We start from the raw sequence: 18185 nt of genomic DNA on the forward strand, positions 1-18185 counted from the left end.
CATTGTTTCCTGTAACTTCCTTAATGCAAGTCTTCCCTTCTGAAACCAAGACTCTGACAAAATATTTTGTACCGCCAAGGTTTGCCTAACTTCCAGGCGCCATATAAGAGAAATGAGTTGCACCAGCAACTTCTGGGAAGATGCTGTGCAGGATTCCTGTGCCAGCTCTAGGAATCTTCCAAGGCGTTATTTGGTTGAGGGTCATTGCAATAAAATCTGTTGTCAGCATTTTGCAAACTTCAGCATCAGTAGAGACCTGTTTTTAAAGAAATACTCCTTTCCCCTTCATTAAGAAGTAACTAACACAGGAAAATAGTGCCTGTGAGGTTCTCCATGAGTACCCCTTTCAAGTATGGACTGACATTTTCAGCAGATAAGAGCAGAAGTTTTACTTCTTCACCTTCCCCTAGAAATGATTCAGAAAGAGGAAAGTAAAAGTTACCAGGCCATTAAAAAAACATGTGGCTCAAAATCACTATGAGTCATAAACAAAGCACACGTGAAGTCTTTTGCTCGGATCAGACATTAATCTTTTCCTTGATATAGGGTAGCGAGTTTCATTCTCTCAACACAAGAATGGTAGGATGGTTACCAGTTAACTCTAAATAGAAAACTGTTGTCCAAACGGTGGTAGAATACACTGGACTGACACAGAGCCACAAGCTTCAGTCAGTCCTTTGTGACCTGCATTTGAAACCAATTATACACACATACACACACACACCAATTATATGTGGCTACAAAATTGCGTGAAATTGGTTTCATATGGGCCTTTAGATTCACTAGTCTTGCTCCCATATTGAGATAATAAGGATTTCTTTTTAAGAGCTGTTTTTTAATACTTGAGGCATTTCTCCAAGTGCATTACAGTAAGTATATTTCTTGGAGAAATTAATGTTTGTGTAGCTAGGCCATGCGCTAGACCTCCTCTTGGCAACAGAGGACAACCAGGCACTCCCAGAGCCCAGAGATGCTTTAGACAAGCCCAGTTCCTCAGTCCTGTAGAAAAAGCTGTTCGTATCTCACGCACTTAAAGTCAGAGCAGGACGTGAGTTCTCTGCCCCTGGCTGCCTGGCATTTTGAGTCATGTAAAAAGCTCCATTCATCTTTGAAGCTGCAATGATGGCTGGCTAGCCTCAACTTGGCATTCAGTTCCAGTAATGAAGCTACCTCTGTAGCTGAAACAAAATCGTATCTTTGTTTCCCACATCTTCTGGAAGATGCTTTTCTGCCCAGACTTAGGCACTGTGCAGAGCAACTCAAGGGTCTTGAGTGTGTGTTGCCGCACAGTGGTCATTGCGCAGACCTCCAGGATGTCAGTGGCTGCAAGCCGAACCTTTTATTTCAGCACCTATGGTTATTTTTTGATTAAATGAGCTTATGACAACAACTGCTTTAGTGAGATTACTGGTTAAGTAGGAGTGATTTCTACCAATCTTAATGGGAAGCAATGATTGCTGGAGGAGAATAACATTTGCAAATATGCTTTTTCAATTGGGCAGCTGCTTGTTTCATTTACAATAGCCCTTCTTAAAATACTTTATTTGATAAGGTGCTGCTCCTATTTCTGGAGGTGATAGGAGCCAGCAAAATTCACCTGTGTAATATTGCCGAGATTTCACTATAATAAGTAAGTCTAAAGAATGTTCTGTCTTTCCAGCTAAATGGTATACACGCTTACACCACCATCATTACAGCAGTACTACTATGATATTTGTTAATAAAGTGATCATTGAGATTCCATGGAAAATAGTCACCCTGCCGTTGGAAGCAGGTTTCACCTCTCTCCAGCAATGTGCGGGGCTATGAAAATGTATATGTTGCCAGTAGCTGTGTGGTATGGCCCTTCCTTGCCATCCTCAGGTTTCTGAGAGGCAGGAAAGTCCTGTTCCTGCAGCTTGTCAGCAGGAAGAGTCACATTCACTTTGGGCACCGCATTTCCCAGCAGGTGTGTGATGTTTTGTTGTGTTAGTTGTTTGTTTGGGTTTTGAGAAGGATCACCTTGTGCCTTCAGGTGCGCTAATTATGTCTTGTGCCTTCAATCTATGGACTCCCCTGCAGTTCAACTCAAATTCAACAGTAAATGGTGCAATTAATCCATAAATGGTACAGCATTAATCCAGAACCTCCCCATTCTCTCCCAAGTTGCACAGCCAGAAGCCTGAGTCTGTACATAAGACTTGCAGAGAACCTGCTTTCCAAAAAACAAAAGTAGACAGGTATGATGAGTGACTTTTTAATTCTAGACACTCATTAAAATAGTTGTTATATGGATACAATGCTGATTTAATGCTTCTCACTTTCTTCCTATTTCTCTTTTGATAGCCAGCGGCCTGCTGATCACATTTGAGGCTTACACAAAAGTAACAAAGTTATGCACCAAATTCCAGGTTTAGACACCTCCCGAGTGCCTTAAATCCCAAGCGCTTAGTGCTCTCACAGGTGCCCTGTATTACCAGCACCACTTTAATTTCAGGTTCCTAGATAAAGCTTGTGCTGCCTTTCATGAGGCACTTATATTTAGAAGTACTGGCCCAAGACAGCATTGCTAGCGTTACCGTCTCCGCGTTCTGTTGGCTTTCCCAGTAAACAGTGTGTGTAACAGCCTTTCTTTCCCTGCTGAACCAGGTGCTGTTATTTCACGACCAGAATTATGGAATTCATTATGAATACACCATTCCTGTAAACTATACTGCTGAAAACAGAAGCGAGCCAGAAAAGCAACAGGATTCTTTGTACATTTGGACGCACAGTGGATGGGAAGGGTGCAGTGTGCAGTGTGGAGGAGGTAAGGCCATTTGGGAGTCTGGTAGGACTTGTTGTACAGTTTGTGCAGACACCAGCCGTTAGAGAGGTGCCTGCAGAAGACACTGTTGCCAAAGCATGAAGAAAACTGAGCCATGGGAATGGTTGTTGCCATAATGAGCTCAAATGAGAGCTCATTCTCACCAGCTTTCCCAGCTATCATCCACATCCCCACAGTTAATTTTCGCCCAGCATTTTGGCAGGGACACTACTTTGTCGGCTCATTACCGTAGGCTGGAGCTGCACCTGGATTAGTGCCTCACGGATGGCTCAAGGCGCTGTGTGCAGCCCCCTATCTCAAGTCTCCGTCAAATTCTTGGAGCAGAGTTTTCACAGGTGTTCAAGCATATTTTCTGAAAGACACTTCCTTCCCCAGGGATGAAACAGCGGCAGTGCTGCTGTGACAACTCCTGGAGTTGCGTCAGACATTCTAAGTGTGGGGTGGATTTTCTAGGTGTACTTTCGCGCACTGCAAATCACTCTTCTCAGTTACTCCCTAGGATGTGCTGAGACAGATTTGCTGAACCCTGGGGGGAGCTGATGCCTGCGAAGCCGGAGATTGCTTTGTCAGCCACTGCCTACTGAGTTTTCACTGCAGGAAGAAGTAGGCTTTTCCCTGAGGAAAATGTATCATTGACATGTATTCTGGCCAGTCTTTCTTCACAACTAGAGCCGATTATCTGTCATCTTACATGACCCAAGGAAAGAGTGCTTGTCTTCACATTTGCAGGTTCACTGCCCTCAGTATATTGGAATCATGGAGTTTGTTTCTCTGTAAATAGAACTGATTTTAAAATCAACACTCTTACCTACCTTTTAAAGCAATAATTTGTTATAGCCATTGAGCCCTCACATAACTGAGTAGGAAACTTGTTTGTGGCTGTTTTGATTTGTATTGCAAACCTGCCACATATATGAATCAAGTCAGTACCTGGCAACACGGCTTCCACCAGTAGGAATTTGGATATGGCAGTCAGTCTCATGTGCTTTGGTTGTCAGATACATTTTACTACTTATCCAAGCTGCATTCATTTATTCAGCTTCCCTTTCTGCCGTTTCACCTGAGCTGCAGTTTCAGCTGTCAGTAACTTCCCTACAGATTCCTACAAATCTTGTATTAATAGAATTTTAATTATTTTTTTTATTAGCTGTTGCAGATCATGAACCAACTCAGTTTGTTGCAGACTCAGGGTTACGGGGAGAGAAGCGAAGAAACCAAAATAATTAGCAATAAGGCAAAGTCACATGGTGCAGGGATGGCATTTTCCTTGTGATGTGCAGTCATATCATGCTACCCTGCGACACAGCTTTCTTGCTGTCACACAGCACAGCACTGAGCCCTGAGGGCCACCCTGCTGCTATCTTGGTGGCACTGCTGTGTCGGCTGATGCACAGGCATAGTTTATGTGAGAAGAGCTGCCTACTCCTGAGATGTCTCTTACTGGTGAGATTTGTTAAGCAGCATATCTGGAGGACCAGATGATCAGAAATAATTTGTTTTTGATGGCTTAATTTCACCTTTTTGTGAAATACAAACAAGCCCAGTTTATCATTCTTGAAGCCTGGTCACTCCTTTTCATCCTGGCCTTCCTTGCATGAGGAACAGCAAGGGGCAGCTCTCCTGTCGTTATCCATCACTGAGGGGTGGACAGTTATGTGCCTGCAGCTCACAGAGCAGGAGCATCTGTCCCAGGTGATTACAGGGCATGGCAACATGTGAAGGAGGAACCAGAAATGAAAGCAGATTGTTTTCAAGATTGTTTTCACATTAAACACTAGAAAGAGAAAGCCGAAAATATAGCAGCTGTGGAACAGTCAATTTCCCAATTATTGTGGAAAGATTTGTAGGTTTTCTGGAAGAGCAGGACAGTACCTAGGTAAGACAGAAGGCAGAAACAAGATTGCTTACAGAGGTGCTAGGTCTGTGTAGATTACCTCTAGTAGAGATAGTAGTGAGCTTCTAGCTTTGAGATTTGATTAATAATGAATTGACCTAATTTCTTAGCCACTGGTTTCCTGAATTTTTAGGGTTGTTTTTGTTTGACTTGTAGGTGAACGGAAAACCATTGTGTCCTGTACTCGAATTATTAACAAGACCATGACACTGGTGAATGACAGTGACTGCCAACGAGTGAATCGCCCCGAGCCCCAGGTCAGGAAATGTAACACACACCCCTGCCAGTCACGGTAAGGAGTTAAAAGTAATAGAAAACAATATCCTTTTCCTTCACGAACCACCCATTTGCAAGCTTCCATCTGGTGAACATGGTGAAACTGTCTGAAGGCATTGGGACACATTGTTAGCCACACTGTCCAGCTGTAATACTCATTCCCATTTTTTGAGCAGATCAGATTTTCATTACCTCAGAGTCCACTTAATTTGTGGCCAGTGAGTCCGGATTCCATGCAAGCTGCGTTCATGCACTGTTCGGGAATTGTTTTCTTTTCTTTTCCCTTTGGCTGCCTCCTAGGGGAGCGAGTAACTTGTGGTACTAAGCTAGACAAGATCACAGTGACAGCATGTCTACCCTTGTTTTTTTAATCAGCACAGAGCAGGGTCTGATTAATTGTCACACAGTGGTATAAAAAGCCTCCCAAATAGCCAGCAAGCAGCCTTTAAGCTACCATAGCTGCTCTGCTGTGTTGCATGTCTGATCTGTATTAGCCCAAGTAGTTTAGTTTGGGAGTCTTTAGGCTAGGGGGGTATCTTTTTTGTGTGCAGGTTGTACAGTGTCTAGTAACACCTGCATAGTTCTGGAAATATACCTGAGTCTCACTGAAGTCAAGAAGTTATAATGAAACACATTTTAGATGCTTTCCTCAGTGAGGATGCTTTTTGACATCAAGGGGTGCTTTTCTGCATCAGTAGGAGTAATTAAAGCTCTAATTGTAGTAAGTAATAAGCTCTAAAAATAATGTAAAGTTCTCCACTTAATTTGGCAAGAACTTTTAGATAAATTAATTTTCAATTGTATAAAAAGGTGGCATTTCCAGCCAAAAAGGCAACACACAGGAAAACAAATTAATTAGTTTTGTTTGTTTCCTCACCAAAAAGTTCACTCTTGCTCTGAAGCAATGTTTACCACTGTGGATGAATGTGGACCTTCCACTCTTGGGAGTAGTTAGAACACCAAATCAATTTAGGATGAAGCTCAGTAACACCTAAAAAAGCCTGTTCAGGACAACCTGCCAGCTCTTGCATCTTACATCATCAGAGCAGCCAGGGAAATGCACTTACAAAGCTAGCCCAGCTGGTAAAAATAACAGGGGAAGCAAGAAACAGCACACTTCTTTCTATCTAATTGGACCTGTATGTTGATTAAAATGCCCTGAAACAGGGAAATCCGGTGTCAGGTAATCCATCAGTAGGGCTAGGCTGTTCCAGGTTTAGTTTCCTGTTTGCACTAGGTATTGCTGCCGTGCAACATTGTGGCCACGCTGCTTTCAGTGGTGCTGAAAGGTAGAGTGAGATATACCCCAGTGACCTCAAGGAAACAACTGTCATTTCCATGAGGAAGTTTCCTAAATTCAGTGATGCTGCAATTTCTGTCATGTCATTTTCTCTGAAAGGCAGAAATGAGGAGCATTTGCTCGTTTTTCTGGCTTGGTATTAGGTATTTCTTCTAGACTTTCTGTAAAGCCGTTGCAAAGACTGGAGTGAGCCCAGGCAGGTGTATGGAGGGGTACTGGGTAGTGGAGATGAAGAAAAGCAGCTTACAAAGCTCAGCAAGTAGTGGACAGCTTCTGCCTCTGCTAGCTGAGAGCAACATTGGGAGGTCTCAGCCATCAGGTCTGTTAGAGCTGTGAGAGCCACAGTGCCCTTTCTCAGCGGGACCTCCATGAGCCTGAGTTGTTGGTGAAGTCTTGTCTTCACTGCACACTTTCTCGGTGACACTGCTGCCTTCCAGCGCAGTGACACTGGGCAAGGTTAAATCACACATCCCAAACCTCCTGAGAAAGGACCACTCTTGCTATATCCAGATTGCGTTGCTTTTGTGGATTCAGGTCCAGCCCTTAATTTTATTCCAAGGTATCTCTTTTTCATTGTGGAACTACCAGGCAATTTATAGCCCCAATTTAGCACAGTTATCCTCAGAAGTGCTTAGGGGCACGATAACACTCTCACTGGTCCATTTTTGCCAGAGCAATGACAGCAGACACCAAATGTGCTTAGTACCCGGAAAGGCCACAAAGTCTTTGCTGATGATCTGATAGACCACACTCCCTCACTCCCTCCCTGTAGACCACACTTTCACACTTAACATGCTTCTAACTGGAAACATTTTCAGAAGCACATTCTCTGTGCCTCTGTAGAATTTAAATTTCCGCTTGCGTTTGCCCACCCAGATATTAGAAATGCATGCTTAGCATATTCTCTGACCAAGAACATCTTAAAGAAACCATTCTCTTTCACCATGTCAATGCTTTTTTTATGAGCCCTGAATTTGTTTTAGGGTTTCAAGTAAAATTATTGTAGCATTTTGTTACAGTAAGGTCCTTTCCCGTTTCCGCTCAGACCTAAGCCCTTTACCTGAGTGTTGAAGAAGGAACAATGGTTTCCTTTCTGTAGTAAATCTGCTCTGTTCTGTGCATTTTGATCTGCATTTACACTTTTACTCAAAATTTAAATAGAGTCACCTTACAGAGAATTTATCTTTGGGAAAGGTCAAATGGCCAGAGCATAGGCCTGGGTCATAGGAGACAGTCTCTGTTTTCTTTTGGATGTGCTGTGCAACTTTAATCAAGTCACTACCACACTGTCCCTTTGCTTCCTCTCTCAATCCATTTATAATTTGGATTGTAAACTCTTCGGGATGGGATGAGATCATGTTGTATAAATGGAGGAGGAGGCTATAGTTGTTGAAATTATAATAAAAATAAAAAGCAATAACCCATGTTATATATAAAGTGATCTGGAGAAAAAAAAGGGTATGATATTAATAACAGTGTCTTTCTTCCAGCACAATCCCAAAGTGCTTTGCAAATTATATATCCCTTTGAATTTCAGCCACTTCTTGGGAGAGCCAAATAATGTGGGGCAGGGGACAGTAGTTTTGTAAGGCCAAGGAGGAGATTAGAGCTCTGCAACTGCAACCCAGCATCTGAAAAAAACAAAGCAGGACTGAAAAAAGGATTGTATACACTGACATGTTTTAAAATTAAACGTCAGAGTACAGAATTTTCTTAAGGGTTTTGTTGAAACTGGCAAAAATAAAAGAATCTTTCATTCTTTATTATTGTTACTCTTTCACCTTTTCAAAAAATGCCTCTTTTTCTTCCTATTTTATTCTTTATGTTCCTTGACCCTCTTTTTCCATTAAATTCTTTACAGCTTCCTTTCCTGTCCCAACTGCACCCTATTAGCACGTCTTTATTCTAATCCTTTGCCTAGTTCTTTAGATATTTTTTACAAAACCCTGCTGTAACCAGATGGAATCTGGATTCTTGCATGCGGTGTGTATGGGTTGTTTCCAGCACACTGAACACCAACCCAAATATATAGGCAAACCCAGCACTCATGTTGGCACAAGACTCAGAAATCACAGATCACATCAGCTGTTATTACTGAAAACATAGGTCGGCCAGTGGCCACACACTTCAGCATGCATGGTTGGGTCTATGAATGTGAAGCTGCTCCACTCTAATGCAGAACAAGAACCAAAAACACATGAAATTTCCCACTGTTTTACTTGTAGCAGCCTGTATGCAAACACTGTTAATTTTCCTCCTCTTTGCTATAATAGATTTTAATAGAGGTTGAGTTCTTTCAGGGACCTGCTCAATATGTGCTGTTCCTACACAGATGCTTAACAGCAGCATGAACAGTCAGAAATCTCTGCCTTCATCTACAGAAAACTACAGGAGATCTGAGCCCTTCTCATCATTATTTAGGACTTGAAAGGACCTCCTGAATCCAGGAGTTAGTCTTCTGCTACTATCAGCAGCATGTCATAGACTTCTTTCCATAAACTGATCGCGCTCCCCAGTCTCCTTCCCTCACTGGAAGGCTCTTCTAGGACCCTGCTGTTCTTGTGGGTTGAGATCTTTTCTTTCCAACTTTAATTTCTTCATTGCTATTTTTCACCCATTTGTTCTTGTGCCAGGACTGTTCCTTTGCTTATATAATGCCTCTCCCTCCCTAGCTCTCATCCTTGTGCTAAGTGCCATATGATACAGGAACCACTGTGTCTCCTCCTTCCATCGTTTTCCTGGGCTAATTCTGTTACTTTAACTGCTTAGATGAGGGACTCTCCATTCCCTTGGTCACCTTCTCTACTAGTGCTCTAATTTAAATTCATCATTCAAGTGCATAGGTGACCAGAATTGTACACAGTATCCCGGTCTCAGTCTCATCCAGCCCTTACACAGTTGCATTCAAACTCTCCTGTCTTCACTGGCAATAATTCTCTTGATGAGTCCTTTGCTTTTTTCCTTGCTGCATCCTGTTGGTGGCTCAGAGTCATCCCATACATTTTCTTCCTCGTTTGTTTCCAATGTATGAATCCTAGTTTTAACACGGAAATGCTTGTTATTAGTCCCTAAGCACACAACCTTGCGCTTTATACTATTGACTTTCATCACATCTCTGTTATTGCAGTACTCAAGGTTATTCAGTTCTTCCTGTATGATATCCTAATCCTCCGCTGCATCGACAATGCTTCCAGATTTGCATCGTCGGCAGTTTCAGTGGCACACATCTTTTTGTGCCAAGGCCATTAATGAAAATACTAAATTAAATCAGATGCAAGACAGATCCTTCAGGAAATCCACTGAAAACTAATTTAAATTCCCTTCCCCCCTAATACTTCCTCTTTAAGCACTGCACAGTAGTCAGTTCTCACCTACTGTGCAATTTTCACATTGATATCTATGTTCTCCAGCTTATCACCAGTTTCTCCAATTTACCTAAGCATTTCCAGTGCAGCAAAAGGAGTGCTTTACTGATACCCAGGTAGCTTAAATCTACCACATTTCCTTTGTCTAGAAAAGCAGTTATTTTAATCAAAGAAATACATCCAATTAGTTTTGCCTGGTCTGCCTGGAGGAAATTTATGTTGTATTTTGTCCTGTTTTCCATTTGTCTCTATGTCCTTGGTTATTGTTTCTATCCAAGTCTGTTCTAGAAGCTGACACACTGCTGAGGTCAGGCCTGTGGTTACATGGATCGCTTCTTTCTTTCTTTCTTTTCTCTTCTGTTCCCCTTTCACTTTTCCATCTGTGAGCAGGAATCCCGCACTGTGCTCTCCAAGGGCTCACACTCCACAGCGGTGCCTGCCGGGGAGAGGTGAAAGCCGGTGACACGAGTCAGCTGAGGCCCTGCTGGCTCAGCACCTCGCAGGCCTGCCTGAAAGGCTAGTGACCGCTCAGACTGCGGTGCCTCCGCGTGCTGTGGTTGGTAGTGCCCACCGCTTTGATTCCCGGTCCAATTTAAGCTTGTGGTCCTTATCTGTAAGATTCTTTACGGTCTCAGAGCCCACCTCTTCTGTTTAGACTTCACTATATAGCTGTGACAGGGCTCTTCTTGGCGGTCCACGAATACAGACATAAGGAGGGAACGCCATCCCTGGGGAAGACGACAGTCACCAGCACCTACAGACAGAATTGGTTTGGAGTGCTGCTGTCCTGGCCTGTTTTCAGACAAGTCTGGTCTAGTCTCCCTGATTGCAGTCTGTTTGCACAATATTTATTTGTGTCACCATCACAGTTAGATGGGGAGCACAACAGTTACGAATTTCTGTTGTGAGGTGAAAGTCTTGCAAAAAGTAGAATTTTGGGGGGAGCAGTATGATGTAAAATTCCTTGAGAAAGTTAGCAAATTACTTGTAGGGCTCTATGGAAATTATACGAAACTGGGAGGACATTTGGGGAGCGTTATTATTGTGGTGTGGGAGATAGGGACCATGTGAACTCTCAGTTTGGGTGCTGATACACTGGAGCAGAATTAGTTGAGAGTGCTTGTTTTTTCAGGGTAGTGAAACAGAAACCTCAGAGTAGGGTTACCTGATGGATTGTAAAAACACGACATAAAAACAGTGACATCAGAGCAGACCAAATGTTCATCTAGTCCACTGTCTTGGTTCTGGCAGTGTCCAGGAGCAGATGCCATGGGAAATTAAGCACAAATCAAGCATTTGGTGATACTTTCTCAATGTATTTCCCAGCTATTTTCCCAGTATTTCACCCAGCCTCCTCAGCATTCCTTCACTAGAGTTGTCTGTTTGTATTTAATGATTCCAAATGGATATGTTCTTCCAGTAATGCATTCAGGCTCTTTCAGAACAGCTACAAATTTTTGGCATCCATAAAATCCAATGGCAAGGAGTTCAACACCTTAGCTATGCCTTGTGCTAAGAAGTGTCTCTGTTGTTTGCTTTGCGTTTGGCAGTTTCCTTCAACACCCCCAGGTTCTCCCATTGGAAGAGGCCATGAACAGTGATTCCTTTTCACTTTCTCAGGATTTCTTTATACACATATATCATAACCCTCTTTCATCTGTCTTTTTCCCAGCCTGGGGGATCCTAGTCTCTTTAGTTGTCCCCCTTACAAAGACATTAGTAAGATCACTTAGAACTGGTTTGGGTAGGAGGGTGGGAAAGGAAGAAAAGGAAAACCTCTCCTCTGTTTTGCTTGCCATTTCACTCCTACAATTCAGCCTCTCTCCTTTCTCTTTACTGGGTTTTCTCCCCTTCCCCACTTGCTTGTGGTAGAGAAGGAGGACTGACAGGAGAATAAAGTCTCCTACACTGTATCTTTCTATCCTTGCCTCTAACAGCAGGCAGCAAAAAACAGCCGCAGCTGAAGAAACAAATACCCCAGCCTCCCCAACTGTTCTTTGCAGGGTGGTTCCTGTCCCAGTAATATGAGAGATAGCAGGAATGTAGCTGTCACATACTCCTCACCTCCCAGCTCTGCCAGTGGGAGAGGACCTGCATGGTCTTCCAGCAGCAGTTAGCTCTCCAGTTCCCACATCTGCACATGTGTATAAATGTGCCTGTGTCATTCATCAGTTCTCACTAGCAGATACATTGACAAGCTGCACCGGTTCTGCACCTCAGTGTTGCTCTCTAGTGCAGGTGATGCTCAGCCCATTCTGGCTGGTGCCAATAGCTCTGAAGTTCTCATGTAGACCGTCTTGATCTGTGTGCACATAGCCAGGAAAGATGGGAGGTTACATGAATAAAAGAAAAGAAGGAACAGCTAAGGGGATGGTTTCAAATCATTTTAGCCTGGAAATCTGGCATAAGTAGTAATGTTAGCACCCTCTGATCCAAGGAGGCACCACGTAAGAGCTCATTTTGAAGCACTTTCCAAAACTGGAGTTGGGATCTCTAGTTTGATCTCAGTTTGAGCTTAATGAATTTGCCAGGACTGTGCTGGACACGGTGCAAGACTCAGTGACTGCAGGCTGAGCAAGCAGGCAATGCTGCGCCCTGGTGGCTGCTCTTCAGGGAAACGATCCTGGGCTCCCGGTGGTGGGCTGCTGCAGCAGGTCTCCAGCAGGTCCTGCAGGACTGCGAGCCAAGTGCTTTAGACTAGAAAGCCTGAGACTGTTCTGGGCACTCTTGTGAGTTGGTAACTGATGTCCTGTCATGGGCACATCTGATCAGCACCATCCACTAGAAGGAGACAAAATCACATTTGTTCCAGGTTGTATGACAGTCCCGCAAGTACAGCAACTGGCAGGCAGTAGTTAATTAGCTACTGAAAGAAAGAAATTGCCAAACAAATCCAACAACCCAGCTCAATGAAGCAATTCTGGAAGAGAGTTAAGAGAGGGGGCTTGGGAGCAGGCAAGGGATAGGACCAGAAGGGCTGATTAGCTAGTGCTAAATGCATTCACATCAGATAATTTAAGATGACTGGCTGGAGCAGAAGTTCATTTGGCATTAAATTTCACATGGAGTCATGAGACGGCTTTCTTAGCTTTGCTGTAAACACCCAGGCTGGCTTACTTCACAGTTTTTCCCATTACTATGTTTGACTCAACATCTTTTTGCTTGAAAATTGCATTGTTTTAAAATGTTAAATGATGTGTGCTTCTTTGTGTGGTTTGAGGCTCTTCAGGCTAAGTGCAGTCTTTACCAACAAAGAAGGATTAGCAGGATAATCTTGCATAATATTTAATTATGGGTGAAATTCATCTCTACTGCTACCTACTGTAATGCTCTTCACACTGCTTACATCCCTGCGGTGTGAGCTGAGGAAACGTCACTGCCTTTCCCAAACGCCACGGAATGGAGCTGGACATGAGCTGCCCGGTGAAAGACACACGAGCCATGGACCAGGGCAGGGGGACTGGATGCAAAAGGGCTCTGGAGGTGTTGATGTGCCTTGGTGGAGCGAGGCAGCGGCCAGCGTGAAGGCCACCTCCTCACACAAATGCCACGCTGAGTCCTGTGGAGACTGGGCGATGTGTTTGATTTGGAGGAGGGAGAATACAAAGTCTTCCATTTAAAAGAATGCCCAAGGTGCGTGTAAATTAGCAAACAGTGTCCCATGGTTGATCTAAGTCAGTGGGAAATTAAAAAAATAGAGCTGTCAAAATGATAATCACTAAAGAAAAAAAGAAACCTGTGTGAGTGAAAGCTGGCAAGTCTGTTAGCAGAATGACTACTGTACTGGAAAATTACTGAGCACTGTTTATAAAGGCAATCAGACAGGAATGTTAGTCTTGGAGTCCTACTTTCGACATCAGCAGCTGTATTATTCTACTAGATTCCTTGTATTTTTTTCTCCAAAAAAAACTTCTAGTGACTGGGTGTGGCACAACCTGTTCCCAAAAATCAAGATTCACCTGATTATTCTGACCCCAGTATTGCAGAGATGTAGTGGAGGGTTTCAGAAGTGCATGGGAAGAGCATGAGATAATAGCAAAGAGTCTGTGTGTTTCATGGAAATCGTGAGTCCGCTTGTAAACAGTGTTTGCTTGCCTCTACATATTCAAGCATGAGCTTAGTTTGATTGCTCTAAGCAAAAAATATCTGACTGTCAATTCCATGTGACTGATTCTCAGAAATCTTTTCCAATTCTGCTTGCTAAAATTATCCCATGTGAAATCCTGGCCCTGCTGAAGTTAGTCAGAGTTTTGCTAACTTCAGTAGAACTACGGTTTTCACCCAGGTGCCTGAGATAACTAAGAGCAACTTCAGTATAATTTTATAGCAGAAACAGCCACTAAAAACAACCAGTGCTAACTCAACTTGGAGTTTATCCTCACCTGCACAGTAATTCAACAAAACTAATGTATGTTCAATAAAAAGGTACGCAATAAAATCTGATAGAATAGAACTCTGAAGTTGCACTGCTTTAAATTAGTTTCTGTAACAAGTGCTTTTTCAGATTAGCTGTGCTTTCTTGAGTAGCAAATTTCTTCTGATCCTTTATTTAGCAGTAGTGCAGGCTCTTAACTAGTTGAGGTAATCAAAACACAGGTTTAATAAAAAAGAGAAAAATTAGTGTTATTTCAAATGTGTCTGTGGTCACATCCAAGCTGTTATTGCGAAAGCAGGCAAATAAATTTCAATGTAGCATTTGGGAGAGAAAAGAAGTAACACAATCCCCATAGAAGGCGAGTACATGTGCAAATACGTGCATGGGTGTTCAGGTAGTGGAACAGAACCAACCTGCGCACACCAGTCTTCTGCAGGGCACGAGGCACGTAACCAGGTGAAATTTAATGGACTGCAATATTTACCCTAGAACATGTAATGGCCTTACATTATAAGAGACTACAAATCTCTGAAAAGTGACCTCATGTCTTTTGATTGCAGTCCTCCAGCCCATCCTTCAGCCTTGACCCATTTTATCTTCACTGCATTTTTTCCCAAATCTTTAGCTACAACTCTTCCTTTGCAGACATTCATCTCCCCTGGGTTTATGTACATAGTGCTGTGTAGACACTATTTTTTCTTAGAAAATGTGGGAGTCTTAGGCAGGTAGGTAGAGTGGATAATTCAAGGTTAATGACTAATCCAGACCACAGCAAGATCAAATGATGAACTCAACCTCCCAAAGATATTTAAAGTTTGCTCCAGGGGCTTGCCAGATGAGTGTTGCCAAAGCAGATTAGAAGAACTCCCAGTTCCTCAGCAGAGATACTGAGAGGTCAGAGGTTGAGGAAGATTCAGAAGACAAAGATTTGAAACAGCCCTCTCAGATTGCATGTCCTGCCCATCCCAGCCTTTTGAGACCTGAGAAAAACACACCCTTCTGGGCATTTTTTGGCTAGAAAAGCAGCCACTCACTGGGTTAAAAATCTATACTTAAAAGCTCAGCACTTCCTTCTTAAATCTAACCACCAGCGGGTACCATCTAGTTCTTGAATCTTCTATAGAGGTAAGATTACAAAAAATAATGCCATGGATAAAGCCATCCCCAGGACTGAGAATGATGAGTGATGAGTGTGTGAGTCACACAAATCAGTCCGTGTGGGAAAGAGGAGAGAGGCTCTCCATGGCTCCAGCTACAGCGCTCACGTGGTCCAACTGAAGATAGGTTATGACCTGGGAGGAAAAGACCAAACTGAAAAGGACTGTGATACCAAGCAATCCCTGAGATCAGGTTACAGGCTTATAAGATAACTGGAAGCCAAATGGTCTATATCATATACGTGGGGCTTAGTGTGTAACAGTTAATTGGCTTAGTTAATACAGAGCTGCCTTGGTGTTTTAAGTTAGAACAGTGGAATTATTTTTGACATTGTCATAAGAAAAATACTTACATTTTAAGAAAAGTGAAAAGCAAGTTTTGTTCTTAAACACATCCAGGTGTGTTCAAAAGGTGTAATGACAGTGAAGAAAGGAAAATCTGTCTGTAGTGTAATTTAATAGTAACCCTAATGTGATACTATTTGTACATCACATTCTCTGGCCAGTGTATACATTACTTGTTATGCTGTCTTTTGCAGATAGCAGTTATGCTAATACCTTGCTGCACATTCCTTTACCAAATGTGAAACTGGCAGGAATTTTCATTTTATCCATAAATCCTTTGAATTTCCAGTCTGGTAGTGAACCATGTTGTTAAAATACAGTTGCAGTGATTTTGTCCCTTACAGGCACTAAAATAACATTTTCTGCTGACTATGAAGGAGATTTAGAGAGAACTGGGGGGAGATCAGAGCCCTGCCAGTCCCCTGCCATACAGGACTCTCATTTCCTTGTTTGCCAGATCTTTTTTACCAGCCATTGAACCAAGCAGTGATTTCACTGGGAGGATGGAGTTCCATGGTCAAACTGATCATCCCCTTGGTGCCTTTGAAAATATCCTACATTATTGTTATTATTATTCAAACACTTAATCTGTTGCTTGTCTCTCAGACATGAAACTAAACCCCCCTGCATCAAAATAGCCTTTTTGATTCCAGATTCAGAATCATGGGGTGCATTAGGGGTAGATGAAGGTTTGGGTGATGGTGCAGTGGATGTAAAATGTGCTCATCAGTGGTGCTGTCGTAGCATTCATCGCCATAGCCAACAGCAGCTAGGTTTGGACTCATGCTCTCTGGTTCAGCGTAGGCCTGCCGTACTCACGTTGTCTTCTGGGAACTTGCTGTTCACAGGCGGCTAACGTTACTCTTTATAAATGTGGGCTGGGTGTTGCCAGGATTTGGCAGAGCTGTGGGAACTTCTCTCACTCATATCCCAAATTGAGAGGAGGGGATTTTAGACAGAGGGAGTTCTCATCCAGATTGGTATTTGCGGTTTCCACTTCCTTTGTGCCAGGAGCGAATAGGTGACAGAGCCGTGAGCCAAGGTTGGTCTCAGTTGTCACAAGCAGGACAGAGCAGGCCCTGGGATGGGACGCGGATGGAGGAGAGGGGAATGCAGCATCATCTCCTAGCTAAAAACTCTCTTTTACTTTTCTTTTTCAAGAGGTCTGTGACCAAGCTGGCAACTAAGTCACAGCCACAACAACAGGAAATTCGCATTCCCTTGAAATCAATGCGAGAAAAAGCTTCCAATTTGTGGGTTTCTCTTTCTTTGCCGAACTTTGTGCCCAGTACCATGGGGAGCCTGTCCTACGGGTTCGCTCATGCAGGAGCAGAGTGCGGCCAAACCGGCACCATCCTGCAGCCACTCCAGAGGAGAAGAAGCTTCAAGTTATCTGAGAAGTCTAAAATCCAAATGCTAAAATCCAAAGTCCAAATGCTCCCTGGGGCCCAGCCCTTTCCTGACAAGCTTCTTCACAAGATGAAGTTAGTTTAAAGATTATTCCTGTTTGTCTGACACATTTTTCCTTGCTTTTCCTTTTCTTTGGCTTTTTCTGTTGGATTTCAGAGATCTCTAGCAGCGTAGCCTTACTTTTTTTGTAGCCATCCAGTGAGCTCATGGGCTCCCTGCTTGGGGACATGTGTGGTGGGTCAGTAGCTGAAGCTGGACATACAGATGCCACTCTGACAGAAACCTTGGAGATTGCTTTTTCACCGCAGGCTAGATTTGAAATTACCCAAACCAGAGCTTTCTGTTGATTTCCCTGGGTTTTGGCTTGTGCCCTGAGCAATCATTCTTCTCATGATGATGCTGATACTCATTCTTTCTGTGCCGCAACACTAACTAGAGACCACTGAACAGGAGAGAAGTGACATGGCTTTTCCCCTCCACAAGAGCGACAAAAACACAAAGAGGAGTTTTCTTTCCTGAAAGGAAGATCGTAACCCAACTTCTTAAGGCATCTTGGAAATTGCTGGCATGCCGCGTGCTGCCCATCCTAAATGGAAGCACGCAGGCAGCCTCTGCCAAGAATGTATTTTTATCTTTCTCCTTTGCTTGCAGTCCTTTTCCCTTTTTCTTTTGCCAGTAGCTGTAGATCACAGTGAGAGTACAGTGCTGATGTGAATATTAGTTCAGTGGAGCCTGAACAGAAACCGTTCCTGGCCCTGTGACTCACATTCAGCTCATAAAGCAAAGTTGCTCCTTCCCCCTCCATGCCCCTGTTGAGCAGTTCCTTCACCCAGAGCAATAGCTGCTCCCACATTTGCTCAGACAGAGCAGAGCCCAGCCGATATCAAAGGAGTCTGGCTATTAATTTTCATGCACACTGATTTTTGCACTTGGAGGCTATTTTTGTCGGTCTTTCAGTATTCGATTACCCAGCTGGCATTTTCCCATTCCGTAAGCAAAATACCAAGCACTCAGCCACAGAGATGCGCCAGAACTACTGTCTAGAGAAACAGGTTTGGTGTCTTGCCAGCTGTTTTAGCCAACAGAAATTCACAGATGTGTCAACTGCTTTAATGCACAGAAACACTTGAGCGGGGCCCTGTTCCCCGGCAGACAGGTGGCCAGCCTGCCTGGCCCCGCTCCGCTCCGCTCCGCTCCAGCCAGCGGGCTGCTGCCTTCGCGCTGGGCGCAGTCAGCAGCGCAGTCACACCATGTCAT

At 43.5% G+C, this 18185-nt stretch overlaps 1 protein-coding gene across 1 annotated transcript in view; it reads left to right on the forward strand.

Moving 5' to 3' along the window:
- The window catches only part of ADAMTS17 (ADAM metallopeptidase with thrombospondin type 1 motif 17), a 201021-nt gene that overhangs the window by 153206 nt on the left and 29630 nt on the right, over positions 1-18185 (forward strand). Inside the window, exons 19-20 of the mRNA XM_067305684.1 lie at positions 2629-2788; positions 4857-4992. Coding sequence (XP_067161785.1) covers positions 2629-2788; positions 4857-4992 — 296 coding nt within the window. The remainder of the gene's footprint in view (positions 1-2628; positions 2789-4856; positions 4993-18185) is intronic.

This window comes from Apteryx mantelli, chromosome 15, assembly GCF_036417845.1.
Source record: "Apteryx mantelli isolate bAptMan1 chromosome 15, bAptMan1.hap1, whole genome shotgun sequence".
In the NCBI taxonomy this organism is placed as follows: Eukaryota; Metazoa; Chordata; class Aves; order Apterygiformes; family Apterygidae; genus Apteryx; species Apteryx mantelli.